The sequence below is a fragment of the Paroedura picta genome, chromosome 9 (genome assembly GCF_049243985.1).
Source record: "Paroedura picta isolate Pp20150507F chromosome 9, Ppicta_v3.0, whole genome shotgun sequence".
Classification (NCBI taxonomy): Eukaryota; Metazoa; Chordata; class Lepidosauria; order Squamata; family Gekkonidae; genus Paroedura; species Paroedura picta.
Genome location: NC_135377.1, coordinates 46,180,588 through 46,199,026, shown reverse-complemented (window position 1 = coordinate 46,199,026; position 18,439 = coordinate 46,180,588). Strand labels below are relative to the sequence as shown.

Sequence of the window (18,439 nt, the reverse complement as noted above, 5' to 3'; positions counted from 1 at the left end):
TGTGGTTATGGTTTCACTCAAAAGGGCTAGTTGCTTGTTTTATAACGGAGTCTGCTTGTAGCTAAAGTTGTGTAGACTTTCCATTATAAACTCCAACTTTGCAGATTCTCTGTCTAATATACAAAAATAATTCCTAGCCCTAGGCAAACTATATTTCTTTTTATTTGTTTGTTAGTTTTAACAGTTTTCATCTACCTTTCTCCCTTCAATGTAGCAGACTCAAACAACTGACATAAAGAAACTCTTGCATTTCTCTCACAAACAGGTTAAAATATCACAAACAACTGTTCCATCTGTAGCAAAGTAATTGTGGTGACAACTGTGAAATTCTTTACTTTCTCCCAGCAATAATTGCCTTGAACTATTAAAAAGTATCTTCTTATGGCTTCTCACTCTCCCATCCTAAAATAAATGAGGACAGGGCAGATGTCACTCACTGACCGTTTATGCACTGGAGGTTTCATGCCAAGTTGCAGGCTGGAGTTTTAGTCGTGGCAGGTTGTCCCACCTCTTCCTGCACCCTTATATTCCACTACAGAGTTGCTAACCTCCAGGTGGTGGTGGGAGATTTCCTGGGATTACAGGTGATCTCCAGGTGACAAAGATCAATTCACCTGGAGAAAATGGCCACTTAAGAAGGAAGATTCTTTGGCAGTATACCACACTCTCCAAAATTCCTCTGCAAAATCGACCCTTCTCAGGCTCCCTCCAAAAAATCTCCAGGTATTTCCCAACCCAGACTAGCAAAAATAACCATTACATAGGATAAGAGTTTATCGTTTAATCTAAGGTTAGTAGGGGGAGGGAAAGCAGCATAGTATTGCCAAATGTTATATCTCAGAAGCTAAGCAGGCTTGATACTTGGATGGGAGACCACAAAGGAAGATTCTGCAGAGGAAAGCAGTGGCAGAGGAAAGCAGTGTATGTCTCACCTGCTTTGAATGCTCTTTACTGGGGTTGCTATAAATCAGTTGCAACTTGTTGGCAGTTACATATGTGCACGAGGTTAGTAGCTTGTTGTCATTAGCAATCTGATCATCCAGATTTTTTTAGCTGTTTCTGAAATTTTTGGGGAAACTCTTTAGCAAATAAAAATATATTACAAAGACCGAGAAATCTGTGAAATCATAATTTACTGAAAGAAAAGCAATGCTCGTATATAAAAACTAAGTGAAATTATGGGAGCGTCACTGTTATGACCTATGGCACTTCAAGAGCAGTGATAAAAACTACTGGGCGTAATGAAGAGATGCAGAAATATATAATTCTTCACTTATGATGATAAATATATGTAATATATTGCCAGTACTTCAATTAAATATAAAGGTTAGCTATATTCTGATTGTTGTCCCAAGTTTTACCAAACGAAGCTTGTCATCTTGTGCATAAAAAATCAATGAACAGAAATAGTAAGGAATCAGTGCTAGTTTATTCAGTTTTTCTTTCAGAATGGCATTGTTTGATGATGGAGCAGCTGTCTTAAAACTTGGGTCCATTCCGCACGACTTTAATATAGCACTAGTCTTGCATTTTGTTTTTGCCACTAAAACTACGTTCCACATGACGTCATGAGCAATCTGCAACACTCCTGTAACACTAGCGCGAAAATCGCTTTGTTGTAGCTATTTCCGGGGAATCCAGAAAAGTGGATTCACCCTCAGAAAATCACTACACTCCTGCCAACAACCTGCAACACTTGCAAAAAAGACCTGTGTGTTCTCAGTGTAGTGGTTGCAACAAAGTCCCTCCCCCTGGCTCTCTCCTCCGAATTTCCGGCTAAGCGATTGCCATTTTTTCCCCCTCAGAGCGAGGGGGGAAAGCAACAAACCAGCGAGGCTTCATTCACCCAGAGAGGCTTCTCCAGCTACAGTCCCTCCACAGAAGTGCTTTAAAGCTCCCCCAAGTCCCCAAGCACAACACAGCCCCATTTGCCAGTTCCCTTTAATTTCGGCCAAAAATCACCCCCGTGTGGGGAAGGATTTTTTTTCCACTCAGGGGAGTGTGGTAACGATGACTCGCCAGCTCACACGCCAGCTAGATGGGTCTCTACCTTAGGAAGAATCAAGGCATATTCATTGAAACGCGTGTGTGTGTGTTTTTTTAAACTGTGCTTAAAGGGAAAGGGGCTTTTCGGGAGCATGATAACAACTGCCCATTGGCTGTTCATTTGATTGACGGCCAGGGGCAGGAACAAGTACAGAAAAAATCGCTTCCTTTCTAGCGATTCCTGCGAGAACGGAAACCTGTGGGGAACGAATGAAATGCTACTGGATTTCACTATAAATGCAGGTATGCGGAACACCAAGATTCCACTATTTAAAATAGCATTATTGCTTTGTGAAACTAATTGGCAACATTGGTCCTTGTGCGGAATGGGCCTTGGAATTTCCCTGATGTGTCTGGACTGAAGCCAAAAGCTTTGCATTTACTAAACCTACTGTTTTGTTTCAAGCTCATAATATAAATGGAAGAATTCAGGCATATTTGGATTAGGTTTAAGCATTGGATTTTGACCTATGTACACTTAGTGTTTTCTCTCTGTAATTCTCCATGTTGTATTAGATGAGAACAAGGCACTTCTGAGTACATAAATGTTCCCCTTGGTGTGAAATGGGGGAGTGTGAACATATGGTTAACTGTTTCAACTGAAGACATCTTCATATGGATATATGGAAATTACTGTGGTTTTTAGATATTTTCAATCTCCTGATGTCACTGCAATCTTTTTCATTTTTAAAATTTTTAATTTTCAAAACATGTGCAGATCAAGTTTGCTTTTCTGTTTTTTGTTGGTGTTTTGCATATGAACGTGACAAGAGTTAAGAAGTACTACACAGATTTATTTTAGATCCTTCATTTTATGCCATGTGTAAACTCAGGAAGATGCCAGGCAGTTCTAATTTTAAGACTGTAAGCGTTTTGTAAATGAAACTATACAACTGTTTACAACAGGCAGTTCTTGACTACGGGTTTTATTGCTTGATTTTTCCTTCCCTGATTTGTTTTAAATGTACATGTAAATGAACAAATAATTGAGTTTGAAATATGCTCAAATAAATGGCACAATAATAAGATGGGATGTGCTACTGAAACATATTTATAATACCTGCCACCTTATCTGTATTAATCCGACAATTGCTGCCATTTTATGAATTCACTTTTACTACTGATTTTTTTTTTTAAGTTTGGAGGGCCAAGAGAACTATATTGAATTGTTCATATGTAAAGTGGAGAGCAAGTTATAATGCACACATGGATAGATCAATGCCAGTCATAAGGAGGAAGAATATAAATGTGTGCTGATTATGGAGGTGGAAGTAATCAAATCACAGCTATAATGCAACCAGACAGCATCTAGTCTCAGCCCCATCCTTGTATAGCAAAAACAAATCATCTGCACATAAGTGATGCCTGATATATAAATGAGGGCTGTGTGGGTTAATCAGTAGCAGGGAGGGAACTCATTATTTCTTATCTGTGCAGGTGTCATGCCCAAGGCATGGATCAGAGTACTGAACTAGGTAAGTGAGAAGATTTCTAAAGAAAGCAGTAACTGTGCAGTGCACTCCTACAGACACTTCCATGGATGTAAGCTGCATTGAATAATATGACAGTAGTTACTTCAGAGCAGGACTGCTTAGAATTTGTCCTGCAGACAACTGAGAAATATTCAAAGTTGCTGATTACAGGTTTCCACACACACGTAGGGGTTGAAATGCAGTGTTCAGACTAAAAATAACTGTGAAATGTCTTAGAGAAATTTCTGCTCCTTATGGAATTGTGGTGAAAGGCCCAAGAATGTGACCGCATGTTCACACACATACACACACAATAGTGAATCACCTGTCATCACTGTACTGCAAGGAACAAACTGCTGAGAGGGCATTTAAAAGCTTGGAAATCTGAATGAACGAGTAAACCCCATGAATGACTGGTTATTAACAATGTCCCTTTTAAGTTCTGGACTGGCTCGCTGTTAGTCATTCCTTCAGAAGTCCATTTCAAGACGTGGAGAGATGCAGCCTTATTGCAAGTAAATGAAACAACATAGTTAAAATCTAATGGTGGGGGGAATCCCGTAAGCTGAAATTCTTGGCAGTTTTCTGCTTTGTGGAGAACACTTCAGGTCAGAAAGGTCCTGTAAATAGCCCAGTAATGGCTGGTTCCACAGCAGGCACAAGCATGTGCTTTGAGTTTGCAAAATGATTCGGAAGCATGCTGGGAGATAGCTACTGATAACAAGCAGATGTGAGGAGGGGGAAAGTTAAGAAGTAGAACTAGAAGTTGACATTTGTCAAATCTGATGTTGGTGGGCATGACAAAATTATTCCGGCTTTTGACACCTTAAGAAGATACAGGCCCTAAGTCATAGCCAAAGTGAAAAGATATGCCATGGATCCAGAACCATAAATGCATTTAAATAGGTTCAGTTTATTTATTTAAAATCTTTTCCCAGGGAAAAAAAAAGCACTTTTGTTTTTTCCACATCCTATCCTTTCTGGAGCATGTTTAGTCCTCAACATGCTATTTCATTCATTTATTTGCTTCATTTGTACCCAGCCTTTCTTCCAGTGTGGATCCAAAGTATAGCTTACCTCTCCTGTTTTATGCTCATAGCAACCCTAAGAGGTAGGTCATGTTGAGAGTGTGTGACTATGACGAACTCCCTTCATACTGCCTCATACTGAGCTAAATTTTTCACTACAAAAAAGAGAATTCCGTTCCCTCATTAACCTAGCTGCCCAAGAGGCATGGTTTCTTTTGTAAAATATTAACACTGACAGTCCCACCTATCACTGACAGATAATTCGCCTTTTAGCTCAGTCCTGGAACAAGGGATGGCGTAGGAGCCCTCTTTTCAGAATGGAGATGGTGTTAAAGTCAAACAAAAAAATTGATTTTATTTATCATAGAGGGAAAGGGTAAATGGAACTAGGAGCTGAAACTTTGATAGAAAAAGCAGATGCTTTGCAGTTTGTAGATTTTATGTTCAGGCTTTTCTGAGGAATAGAAGCTTTTTCTTAGTTTCTGAGTTCTTCACACTGAGGTTTTGTTTCTGTGTTTACCTAAATACTTCTGTATTTTCTTTGAGTTTCTTTGCACTTTTCTAGTTTTCTTTGAAGGCTGGTACTCTCTGTTAATACCCCAGTCTCCCTTCATTAAAAACACCAGTTTTCCTCTACTTACAGCAGTAGCTTTCCATATCATGTAAATCCTTTGTCCAGTTCTCCTGGGTTATGCACCCCCCCCCAAGCTTCCTAGTCAGGAGCCCAGAGTTTGCCATGCCCCCAACACTGATCAAGACAGGCCCCAAACCCACCCACCACACTGAAGGGGGTCCACAGAAATGGTCCACCCAATGTCGAGGAACCCTGCAGCCTTGGGCGGTATAAACAGAAACATTATATCAAAAACACAAGATGTAATACTTCCACTGTATACCACATTGTCATACCCTACCTAAAGTATTGTGTACAGTTCTGAAGGCTTCACTTCAAAAAGAATATGAACAAAATTGAGAGGGTTCAGAGGAGAGCAACGAGAATGATTCAGGGCCTGAGGACCAAGCCCTGTGGGAAAAGGTTGAGGGACTTGGGAATGCAACATCTGTCCAACCTTAGGCAGTCGATTCCACTGCTGAACTACTCTGTGAAATATTTTTTCCTGATATCTAGCCAATATCGTTCTCCACTCAGGACTGCAGGTCCTATCCTCTGCAGCCAGCAGGAACCTTTCTCTGCCCTCCTCTAAGTGACAACCTTTCAAATACTTAAGCCATTTCTGCATGAGGAAAATGTTCCTGGACAGCCTTTGAATGCTGGCAGGTTTTAGAGACCCCTCCACATGACATCGCCTGCATCCCACAGCTGTCTAGTAGCCGGGTCGCAATTTGGCCATTTTTAATTTGCAATTTCGGGAATCGACAAAATTGAATTTACCACCCTAAATTGTGTGAACCATCAGTGAGCAACCAGTGAGCAATCAGGGATAAAACCGTATGGAGGGGAAAACGCACAATAGTCTTGGCCAGCTTTGTCTCACCCTTGTGCCCGCCTCCCTCTCCCATGTTCCTGGCCATGGAAAAAAAATGTAAATGGTGGCTTATGCAAAGCAACACATATGCACATCCACGTGTAGGTGAAACGTCCAAAAGAAAAAATCATTTTAACATTAAAGTGGCATGCAAAGTGAACATATACATGGTACATCGTAAAAAAAATTAAGTCAATAAAATTTTATCATTTAAGGGAACATGCTTATGTTGGGTGTGGGTGGCAGCAACAACCTTTAAACATTTGTTAATTTCTTTGTTTTGAGTACATGGACAGGTTGGAAGGGGGATTTTATTTCAGAGACCTGTCGTCCATCACTGTGTGCATGTGTTATGGGTTTCCACTGCACTTAAAACATACAAAAAAAAATTTTTCCCCACTTTACTGACCTTGGAAACACGTATACATTGCTCCGCCACTTCATGAAACGGCAGCAGCCGCGTGCTCCATGGAGGAGAGAAATATTGCTAGGGATGACTGAAGCCAGATTGTGATCCTTGTAGTCCTATCAACTTGGTCAGCGAGGCTCTCAATCCAATCAGGAAACAAGAACCCCCTTGGGAGGAGCAAAGCGTGAAGAAAGAAAAGGCAACCAGCTCTGCTTGCCGCCCATTTTCTGTGAGCAGCTTCACGGAAAAGATGGTGTCAAACTCGCAGGCACCATCAAATGCATTGACCTCACAAGTGATTTCCTTCCCCTCCACCTCTCAGGAATCCTCCATGCCCCTCACATCTGGTGGCAGGAGACCAACATGGAAGGACATCGATGTTAGAGACCTCCTGGCCATCTTCTGCGATGAAAAAGTCCAGAAGACTCTCAATGTCTCTAGTTGCAACCCAGAGGTCTTAAAAGAGGCAGCATGCCAAATGAGGTCTCTCGGGCACAACCGGACCGGGCTCAAGTGCCATTCAAAGGCCAAGACCTTGTGCCAGGAGTACTTTTGTTGTGTGAATCACAACAAGGGCTCTGGAGCTGCACCAATTACTTGCCCCTATTTTACAATCCTTAGGGGCATCTATGGGGAGGAGATGGGACTGGCTGTCAAAAGTGTGTGGCTCAGAGCCTGAAGTTGAAAGTGAGGAAGCATGCCACAGAGGAGAGCAGCAATCAGCAACTGGAGAACTCAGACAGGTGGCCCCCCACTTCCAAGCAGCAGTCACAGAGAAAAGCTGCCCTGGAGAGGGATCCTGGGACCGAGTTTGTGACCCTGGACTTCATCCCTATTCAGCAGGGGGAACTACATAGCTGTTGTTGCTCTACTTCCCTCACCGTATATTAGCCAGGAACCCCAGGATTTGGGTGGCCTTTGACGTGTGCCCTGCATTCCTATGTGGATCCATTTCTCTGTTTAGAGGGAAATCTGAGCGCAAAGCCACTGCCTGTCCGTGGCTCTTCCATCTCCTGCTGCGTGTGGGGTCATTAGAGGCTTTCCTGCTACTGTTCCTTACCCCTCCCAACCTCTGTGCATCCAGCTGGCAGCCCTGGGAACTTTTCTGGACAGCTGGCCACAAAACCTGCTTTTAATTCCCTTTCCTGAGACTGCACCTGGAAAGAAAAAGAAAAGTGGTGTGTGTGGGAGGCGGAGGGGGGGAGAAGAGCATGATATCCTCCACACCAACGCTCTTTGAGTTGGCACTTAGCACCAGCCTCTGCCCATCAGCAGGCCTATTCCCGCTGAAGAGACTAGCCCTTCCATGGTAGGGCAAGCTCAGTGGCTGTGGTCACCCCTTGTGGAATGATCCACCCCAGTGGAATGATCACCATCCTCCCAAAACACCCCAAGAACAAACATGATACAGTAAGAAACAAATAACAATAAATACCAAACAACCCACCCACCTCCAAAACCCCCAACAACAATTTACTGCTCCTAATTTACTATTTACTGCTTATACAGGTAGCATGGGGGAGGTGTTATGGGGGTGGGATCTGCACTCAATGAAACAGCAAGCAGCAAAAGGAAAAAGGAAAATTTATCCATGCAGTTCAACAAAGCAATGCTTCAATGTTGCCCTGTTGACACACGGCAACGCGCAAGTTCCCTTTTTTTTTTTTTTAAATTAATTTTGGAGCTCCAGTGGACTTTAAAGACCCCCAAACCTATGCTAGGAGGGGATTGGTTGCCTCTAGTGATTGACAGGCTGTGGTAAGTGTGGTAAGTAAAGAGCGTGTTGCTCTCTCTTTTGCCCTTTCCACCTGCTAGTAAGGAGGGGAAAGGTGCGACGCAATGGCAGAAAAAAGTGGGATGGCTTAAAGTATGGAGGGGCAAAAAGGCGCAGTTTATTATCCCGCAATTGTGGGCAAGAGACAATGTATGATTTTGCCCTCTGTGCAGATATGGTCTTAAAGACAGGAATCGTGTCCCCTCTCAACCTCCTCTTCTCTAGGCTGATCATTCCCAAGTCCCTCAGCCTTTCCTCATAGGGCTTTCATTTCAACACTCTGTATATTCACAGTACAATGCAATCAGACTGTTAGATGTGTTATTTTTGTTGGCAAGCTGATCACAGATTCCCTGGGTGCTGAGAAGGGATCTCAGAATGTTTATATTCTGTGCAATGGAAGAGAAATCATGTGTGACTCTCAATATTATTAGCACAAAAAAAAACCACAACATAAAATAGTTTTCTGGTATGTTTTTGAACTTCTCCAGACATACATACCATTTTAAACTCCTGAAACCAATAGTCATTTTCTTATCCTCTGTTCCCTTCTACAGTATACATTTCTTAGTTTATAGGGAAAGTGTTGAAAAGTACAGAAAATGATGATGGTAGAACAGATACAGCCCACCACCATCCAACATTTTATGGAAACCAAATTGTAGAGTAGGCAACTGTTACAGTAAATGAAACACATACTAGTTTCCTTCAAAACACAGACATGTGCTAGAGCTTTCAACCAACAATACCAACTCAGAAGATTAGATTTGTTATGTGTTTCCTAGGTAGATTATGTCAGCAGAACACTGCAAGTATTTGTTTCGCTGTTCTGCATAAAGCCAAGACACGATGGCATAAAGTATCAAGAGATTCCCTCATAAAGTATGCATGCAAGAAGAATGTGTGATAGTTATGTTTCTGACTATTATACTATGTTTCAACGTTTGCTTAGGTTGCTATTTCTGTTATTGAATTTGCCTAACATTCAGCAGTGCTTCGGGTGGATGGTCTCAAACAGCAACACATGTTTGTATTTCTGTTACTAAGAAACATGATTGCAGCCATGATTATGTTCAGCATAAGATTTAGCTTTACAGCTAACACGGCATTGGCCTAATAAGCAACTGTTGGATCTATTTTAAAAAATCTGAGACCTCTTCTCTGCAGACTATTGTTCACTTGGCATCTGAGAATGACAAAATAGCACCAGATTGGTCCCTGTTAACATGTCTTCCAAGTATGTCTGCTCAGAGTTCAAAAGGACTTATTTCCAGGATAGTGTGCAGGGGATTTTGTACGTGAAACATCCAGATTTTTTATAATGAAAATTTCCTGCACTAGAAACTGGGTTAGCATATCAACTAAGAATGTGAGTCCTGAGCCAGCGTGTCTCTCTCCTAAATTCACTTGATGACGACCCACAATTCTCTCAATTTCTGTTCCTCATTTACAATGTGGGGTAATAATTCCAACAGGGCTGTTGTAAGGATGACTGAGAGAGTAAAGCCTTAGTATTAAGAGTGTAAAATGAACTTAAACCATCAACAATATGAATACCCTTTTCTCACTCTGCAGATTCCAAACTGAGTTTAATCATCCTTGACCGGGGCTGCAGAACTATAGTGCTAGTCTTCACTGAAGGTTTTCTGCAATAATTGAATAATCCTAAACAAAGAAAGAAATCCAATAAGACCTGTTCAGTCCAGTTTAGGGTTTTTTCTCATTCAATAACTAATCTTTAAAAATACTTTACCAGAACAGCCAAACAATTTCAATATGTGTTTGCTTAGGCTGGACCAGTATTTCTCTAAGTACAAGATACTGATATCAAGTCAGCTTAAAAATTCTTTACTTTCTCAGAATACAGGCCCCTTTACTGATGAGGGTGGATCTTACTATTCCTTTGAGAAAAATTGAAACTTTCCTCTAAAGCAGTGGTCCCCAACCTTTCTGAGGTTGGGGACCGGCAGGGCATCGGGGCGCGGCCCGCGGCCCGCCCAGGCCACGCCCACGCATCGGCCACGCCCGCGGGCTGTGCCCGCATGGGCACAGCCAGCCCTGATTCCCTCTCCCCGCCCTCCCGCAGTAAGAAGCTTCCCGGGCCGCAAGCTTGCGGCCTGGGAAGTTTTTTACAGCGGGGGGGGGGCGGGGAGAGGGAGCCGCGTCCCGGCGCCATGGCCTTCACGGCCCGGCACCGGGCCGCGCCCGAAGGTTGGGGACCACTGCTCTAAAGGAGACTTCATCTAATTTATGTGTTTCTTCTTTCCTTGGAACAGATATTTAAATTGGATATAGACCCCCTTGGAGAAAGGTTCAATCCATGCCATAAGTAGTAAGAGATTGCTTGTATGTATATTTTCAGTTTGCATCTTGTCACAAAATCATTCAAATTTTATAGAATCACAGAATCATATAGTTGGAAGGGGCCATTCAGGCCATCTAGTCCAATCCCCTGCTCAACACAGGATCAGCCCAAAGCACCCTAAAGCATCCAAGAAAACTGCCAGTGAAGGGGAGCTCACCACCTCGGTATAGCCATGTGTCTGGAGGAAATCCCCATTTTCCTGCATTAAATGTTGTGCTAATTAGATCCATAAGCTTAATGGGAGTTTTGGGGGGTGGGGGTAGGTGGACCATTTTACAAATGCAAATTCATAAATGAGATTTTCATTCAGCAAGACATGTATTTTTAATGATAGTTTAAAGGCTATGAGTCTCAAAATTAAATAGTCTTAGTATTTTTCTGTGTCTTGACTAAACAGCTGAAACAAATCTGTGAATTTCCTCAGAATGTATCATGGTAATCCAAGGCTCATACTTGTATAGAAGGAGTTCAGATTTTTTGTTTGTTTTCCATGTTGTGGTTCTCTCCCCCCCCCCCGGTCCTTTCAATTAAGATATTTTGTGTTTAATCACAGTAGAGCATTGTGTAGTGGTTCCATATAATTAAAAGGCTATGACAGTTGGTGTATAATTAGAATTTTTAGCAATCCATTTTGTATGTCTGGCCTACAGTGAACATGAACAAAGCTAAATGTAAAATGTCTGTGTTATAAAAACAAGTGAGAGATTATGGTCAAAGTGGGTAATGAGGATTCTTTAATTTAGTGAAAAGGGTTTGTGTACATTACGTACAATCAAAACTATTTCCTTTGTTGAAACTGCTCCAGAGAAAATAATGGCACCCTTTGGGGACACTTTATTATGTCAGATGGAGAAGAAAGGATTAATGAAGAGAGGCAGACAGATGACCAAAAATACCGTATTTTGTGTACAGAGTAATTAAAATATGACTTTCACAGGCGTGGATAAGAAACTGAATAAAAATCATTTTGAAGTTCATTAGCATAGGAATATCTGTTTTATTTGAAAATTCAAACCAGTATCTTCCATACAGTCTTCTGTAACCTCTTCTCTGACTTCACGGGAGTCATTATTGGCTAGCAAATAAAGAGCTATCATTGTGAAGTGTTTGAAAGTTGTAAACCAGCAAACTCCTACAGATTTTGAAGTAAAAGTAAACATTTGGTTTATCTATGTCTTATTTTCAAGTTCCAAATGTTATTGTATTAATGTTCCGTCTTAGTTTTCATCTGTGATGAAAACCCTGTCAGCCTCATCCATAATCTCATTCTTGATGTAGTTTTTTGAAATTCAGCAGGGCCAAGTTCCTCTCTACAAGCAGTCTCATATCCAGCAAGGGGAAGGGAAGGCTATATATGGGTGGAAATAATGTTCACTCAGGGCCAAAAACTGGAGAAGGAATCCAAGTGGTAGGTAAAAATAGGTAGGCAGGTCAGCTCAGTGGATTTTTATACTATCTGTTGACACTCAGGAGCACAACAGAGGCCTCCCCAATAGCCAGTGAGCTAATGTGCTGCTACTTGGGCTGGGTGGATTGGATTTGCCTTATCTAGGCTAACTGGGCTGCCATTGCTATTACTAAACTACACAAGGAGCAGCTCCATTCTGCTTCAACAAGATTTCTCATTCTCTGATTAGGAGGGGAGAAGACATGTGCATGGTGTTTTGCTGTTCTGTGGAGCTGGGTGGTCTTCATGGTTGCTAACCTTATTCTGTACACTCATCCCTATGCAGTAGTTTGTATTGATTTAGTAAGCTAAGATCAGTCAATGAATCAAATGCCTATTTGCAAAGTATAAACTAAGAGTGTAAAAGCACAATCAGAGAGAATATATAGTCTGTCTTCGCTTTTCTTTATTTTGCAGATTAATAGCATAGGTTCAGTCCAGTCTGCCAGCCCCAATTAGCATCAGCTACCACTATCCACGAGTCTCCAAAAAGCATCAATGAAAATGGGTGAAAATAGTAAAACTGTTATCTGTAATCCGAAAAGAATCTGCAGATGGGACCCCCTGCATGAGAACAAAGTCCCCAGTCAATGGAATATAGTACTAGAAAAACAAACCCTACAGAGGTTGGTAACAGGAGGATATCTGTTTAGCTTGTTTTTTGTGACTATCTTAGCTCCCAGGGAAAGGGGGTCCCCAAAACATGTCTGCCAGCTGGATCTCTTTGTACTGAGCGCCAGTCTGTTTGGCCAGATGTCTTCCCAACAGAGACAGAGAAAAAAAATAAAGCTCTTATTAAAATAAGTCAGGAAAAAGAAAAGTGTGTCAAGTGAAAGGAGACCCATTGTGTCCCATCTGATATTTATTAAATGTTGTTTAAGTCAGCAATAAGAAATGTGCAACATTCGGAAGTGACCCTGCCTCTCTGGTATGTACCGCTAGTGACAAAAGTCTGAGGGCAGTTCAGCATTAAAGCCATGTGCTCAGATTGCATAATGGAATGCGCAAACCATGAAACAATAACAGCACATGAAAATCTGAGGCAAACAAGTCTCAGCTCAGCATGTCTTAACACATGACCTCCTCTCAGAACAATGTATGGAGCCCTAAGTAAGCTACTAAATATGTCAGAAAGCTTTCAAGAATAAAACGATTTGCTGCACTCACGCATATCTTTTTCTCAGAACAAAACTATTATGGACTGCACTGTTGCACTAGTACATGCTTAAGTTCCTTGATTTTAATAGGACTTTTAATAGAACATGAACATTATAAGTAGCATTTGGGGCAGGAATATACAATTGTAATGATTTTGAAACTTGAGTGTGCCTGCCCCAAAGTTAAAAATATATACTTTGGGCCAGCCTACAGTTTTAGTGGGTTTCCAAGAATGCGTTCATACACAAAAAATGGTTCAGATGTTTTTCCAAATGAAACTTTCAAGGGCATGAGTGATGTTTATTGAGAGTATTCTGACTATGTCTGTTGTCACCATTCAAGAACTACGTGTGGGATTTTTGTATCAAAAGCTGAGCCCTGGAACATCAATGACCCTGATAATAGGTGGGGTGTTGTTGTTGTTTCCTTGGAACAGGAAAAATCCCTGGAAAATCAGTATTTGAAACAGTCATGGAAATAATCCCTCTCGCTGAAAATTTTTCTGAAGAACCCTAAAGAACAGTCCTTCCTGCATACCAAGTCATTAAAAACAAACATTCAATATCTTCAAATTACAGATGCTCAAACACCCTCTGGTTTAGTTCAGGTCCTGTGTGCCAGCTGTGAACAGGGATCTCTTTTCAATGGACTGTTCATATGTTTGTTGATCCCTTTGCGACTGTTTGATAGGTTGCTTCACTACATTGTTTCTGAACAGTACAACAGGGTGCATTTGGCTTTCCATGCAAGCACATGTTTATCCAGCCCCGTTGAGTCTTACTCCCCCTGCCTGTCCTTACTATGCCACTCTTCCAGTCAGCAGAAAATATTTTAAACTAGGGGCAAAACCCGTTGTACCCAGGAATACAAGCTTCTCTCCCCCCCCCCCCAATTTCTACACCAGAGCAACTCACTGGAGCTAGCTCTGCTTCTTCCACACATACACACACACACACCTTCTACATCAGAGCAACTCACTGGTTCCAGCTCTGCTTTCCACAACCATCCCTTCCATGCCACAGCAACTCACTGGGGCTCTGCTTCCACCCACCAAGTTCCGAGAGTGTCAGGAGGTTGGGAGTGGAGAGTTCCTGGCTGAGAGCTTCCTCCCAAAAGGGGCTAAGCTACATGGAATGGCCATTCCCAGCTGAGGGCCAGTCAGGTAGCAAGTGACCTGTCATTTTGGAAAATATATGGTTTACTAATAGAGTGTTTTATCAGTCACAAATCACATAAATCAGTCCTAAGCAAACATGCACAAAAAACGTCCTTCTGGCCAGTGTTCATTTTGAATTGGGAGTATTTTAACTCATGCACGTGGGAGGGAGGGGTTGGGCGGGAGGGGATGAAAACCCATTTAGGTGACATACCAAGCATTCAGTATTGACCCTAAAAGATCAAGTGATCATCTCACTTCTGATCAATACAGTCAAAAGTTCAGCTTTTGTACATAGTCAAAGCAAGCTTTTTGCAGCATCCCTTCCTCAAAAATTCCCTCAGCTCTGGAGATCCTGCCTTCGTTACTATGGCAGCCGTAGATGCAGCCTCAGAAACAATGCATATCATCTTCCCATTTTTAAAATGTTTTAATTTAAATTTATTATCTTGTTGAGGTCAGCCATATTTTTGGGGGGGTGGGGACCACCAGCCTATTGGCAGAGAGACAGTCCCTCACGTACACAGGGCCTGGCCCTCGTATAGACTTGAAGATCAGAACCAACACCCTAAACCTGACCTGGAATACAATCAGCAACCAGTGCAGCTGCCAGATAACAGGTTGAATGTGAGCTCTCTAAGGGTCCTGGTCAGGACTCAGACTGCCATGTTTTGTACATGGCAGAGCTACAGAAGTTCAGTCTGGAGGTGACCGTCGCATGGATCACTGTGACTAGTTGTTCTGGGTGCTAGTAGCTTGGCTTGGTGAAGATGGAAGAAAGCCAGCCAAGCTACTTTTGTGAGCTGGGTCTCCATTGTTAAAGAGGAGTCTAGGGTCACTCCCAGGTTTCTGACAGAGAACTAACATCCAGAAGAGGGCCCATCATACGCATATCTGCATCCCCATATTACCTCAAATGGATCAGGTAGATGGCCAATCTCTTATTCAAACAACAAACACATGTTTAGATACAACTTATCTGTCTGAAGCAGTCAAAGTAACTAGAAGTTAATTAACTAACTGCTGATTTCCTCATGTCTAAATTCCTAGTCTCTCAAAAGGCAAACTGCCTAGTTTAAAAATACATATACACACAGAAGAGGACTCTCTTGAGTTACTTGCAGGAGCTGGTTGCAAATAGAAAGACAACGGTTTATTTGAACTTCTGTTATCAGTCCTTTAAAAAAGTAGTTGATGCTGCGTTTGAGGCAGTCTCTGAAAAACAACAATTCAAAGGTAGGGGGGCATAAGACCAGCCAAAGGCTAATCCTTATGGGGAACATAATTTACTCCTAAAGAGTTTTGAATACATTTTCACCAGCTCATTAATTTGATGCAAGCAGAGTATTAATCTTAAAGTGCTGCTCTGAGGTTACTCCACTTATAGGTTAATAGGGTAAAAGCTGAAGGAAGTTCATTATTCAGAGACACAGCTAGCTGCATTAATCTATGTTTTCTATATGCAGCATTGACTGCAGCACAATTGCATACCTCTGTAATGATGTTCCTATTATATTTCCTGGAAAACCTGGAAAAAATGAGAGGTGTGTGTCTTATATCCGTTATCCAAGGTGAAATAAAATCTTCAGGAGGCAAAAAGCCTCAATGTGGCAGATGGAAAATGTGGGAGGGGTCTCCCCTTGAGAAGGGAGACCTACCATCCCTCGCTTGCCAGCAGGAAGCCACTCGCATTTTACCCCTCCGTTCGGAAAAGGCCCCACTAAAGTCCAACAGCCTCAATGCTGTCAGCTGGCCAGTGGTTAAACTGAAGATGGCTGTTTATGTTCATTTCATGTTATGATTCCATTTCCTTAGTACTTCTCTGGACCAGTTTTTCAACTTAAAAAAAATTGTCTGTGGTTTTCTGTAAAGTGAGACTGAATATTTAATTTAATGAATGTATGTGTGGTTCTTTAGAAACGGGAGGGAGGCTGCCTGGAGTTTGGGCCAAGGCAATAGACAAAATTGGCATTGTACACTTAAACTTCTGTGTGGGTTGCGGGGGGGCATTTGTACTCTTCTCCAGTGGTGTAGATGCATGGCAATGTTGTTTTCAGTGGTGACTATATAAGTAATGTCTCTTTCAAGCCTTCAGATTAACATATGGTATGGTGACCTGTTTCCTTTTATCGTGCACTGAGTTGCAGTCTTTGATTTGCAGAATTGTGTGGAACAGAAACCAGAATAGAAAAGGAACTTGCAAATTTCCACTCGATCGAAAGTTTTGTGCTCTTTTGCAGGTATCCAGGAAGGAACACAATGCACCAAGTGTAAAAGTAACTGGGCTCTGAAGTTTTCCATCATACTCTTATATATACTATGTGCCTTGCTGACAATAACAGTCGCTATTCTGGGATACAAAGGTAAGTTTCACATATTATCTCCCAGTCAAGCTAAAACCCAATTTTAAAAGATTACAAGGAATTTTTAAAATGCATTTCTAGATTGAAATGTTCATAGAATATACTATAAGGTCAATATTAGACTCATTAATACACTTTCTCTCATACAACAAATATGTTTTACAATTGGCAGAGGGCCATAGAATTGCCAAATGCATAAATCCTGTACATGTTGGACTGTAATGTACACTCTCATCTGTGCACATGCACTCAGTTCCTCTAGTCCATACCACCCCATTCCCTTTTTGGAAGACAGAAGGATCATAACAAAAGTGTTCATGCAGATGCCTTGGTTATATGTTATGATGAAAGATTTATGCGATCTAAAGAGAAACCAGTCGTAGAAACTCCCATATATTTCCTCAAATGCCCAGAGAAGCTCAGGTGCCATTCAGAAATTCTTCTGGCACAAAGGTGGGCGTAATGTTCCCGTAACCCTTAAGCTGTTCAAGGCAAAACCTCTAGCACAGATGATGTATGGGGCCCCATTGTGTATAAATGCCAATATTTCCAGTCTAGAAAAGACCCAGGCTAAATTTTTAAGATCCCTGCTCCATGTACCAACCAGCACTTCCAACTCTTCAATCTGGGTGGAAACAGGAATGTATTCTGTCCAGACCAGAATATGGATATGTACGTCCATGTACTGGTTAAAATTGCTTTTTTCCACAAAGGGTTTGCTTTACCTAATGATGTCTGAATGTTGTACCGTGGATATCCACTCTTGAAAAAAAAACTTTGCTCATATGGTCTATCCAAACAGTTAATACTGTCTCTGGGTTTCAACCGAGCAAAAGAAACGATAAAACAAAGAATCCTAGATATCCATCGCCAACAGGATTTCAATCAAGTAAAAAATCCACTTTTTCCAATGTCTCCAACTTAATAATTTGAGGCCATTACCTTATTTATTTAATCTTATTTTCCCAGAACAGGAGTTCATTTACTCTCTTACGATATAACATGCTCCCATCCGCTTTTAGGGAAGGCTTATTCAAAAAAATACCCATCTGTGATCGTTTATGCATCTGCCAGGATGGGAGCATTGAGACATCTGAACATGTATTACTCCAGTGTAGGCTACGATCAATTCAGGGGAGAACTTCTATCTTCCCTACAGAATAAGCCCAACTCAGAGGCAATCACAGACATATTGTCAGACAAAAGCACAGAAATAAGTTCTGTTGTGGCTAGATTTGCTTGGAGAGCAATCAAAACAAGGAAGAGCTGGTTGGATTCGGAGCAACTTAGGTAGAGATAGTCTCAATTGCTTGAGATAATGCTTGTAAGTTTTAAAACCAGAATGATTCTTAGCTGGGATGTTTTTATCTTTTTTTATAATATTTAAGTTATCAATGATTCTTTTATCTTGTTAATGCCAGATGTTTTTATGTACCTTGTAATTTGACTACTGGTCTAGTACCGTAATAATAAGGACTTGACTATATGTTATGGTGAAAGTGTTTTACCATTCATGTCCCAATGTTTTACCATTCATGTGGAATTTCCAGCCCATGTTCTAGCCCCTTACACCTCACTGATTTCCAGGGACTGTATTTCTATGTAAGTATCATTAGGAAAGCAGCTTTTGCCAGATGAAAATAGGCAGTTAAGAGAAAGGAGGGGAGACATATTATAATGTACTAAGGAAGTTTGTGGAACTGAAGATTCTGGCAGCAGTTGACTCGACATCTG

General features: G+C 41.5%; 1 protein-coding gene across 2 annotated transcripts in view; it reads left to right on the top strand.

Annotated features, from left to right (window-relative positions):
- COLEC12 (collectin subfamily member 12) overlaps positions 1 to 18,439 on the top strand; it is a 109,198-nt gene that overhangs the window by 63,961 nt on the left and 26,798 nt on the right. For both annotated transcript variants that reach the window (XM_077352649.1, XM_077352648.1), the window contains one exon: positions 16,583 to 16,705. In XM_077352649.1, the coding sequence (XP_077208764.1) occupies positions 16,583 to 16,705 (123 nt within the window). The remainder of the gene's footprint in view (positions 1 to 16,582; positions 16,706 to 18,439) is intronic.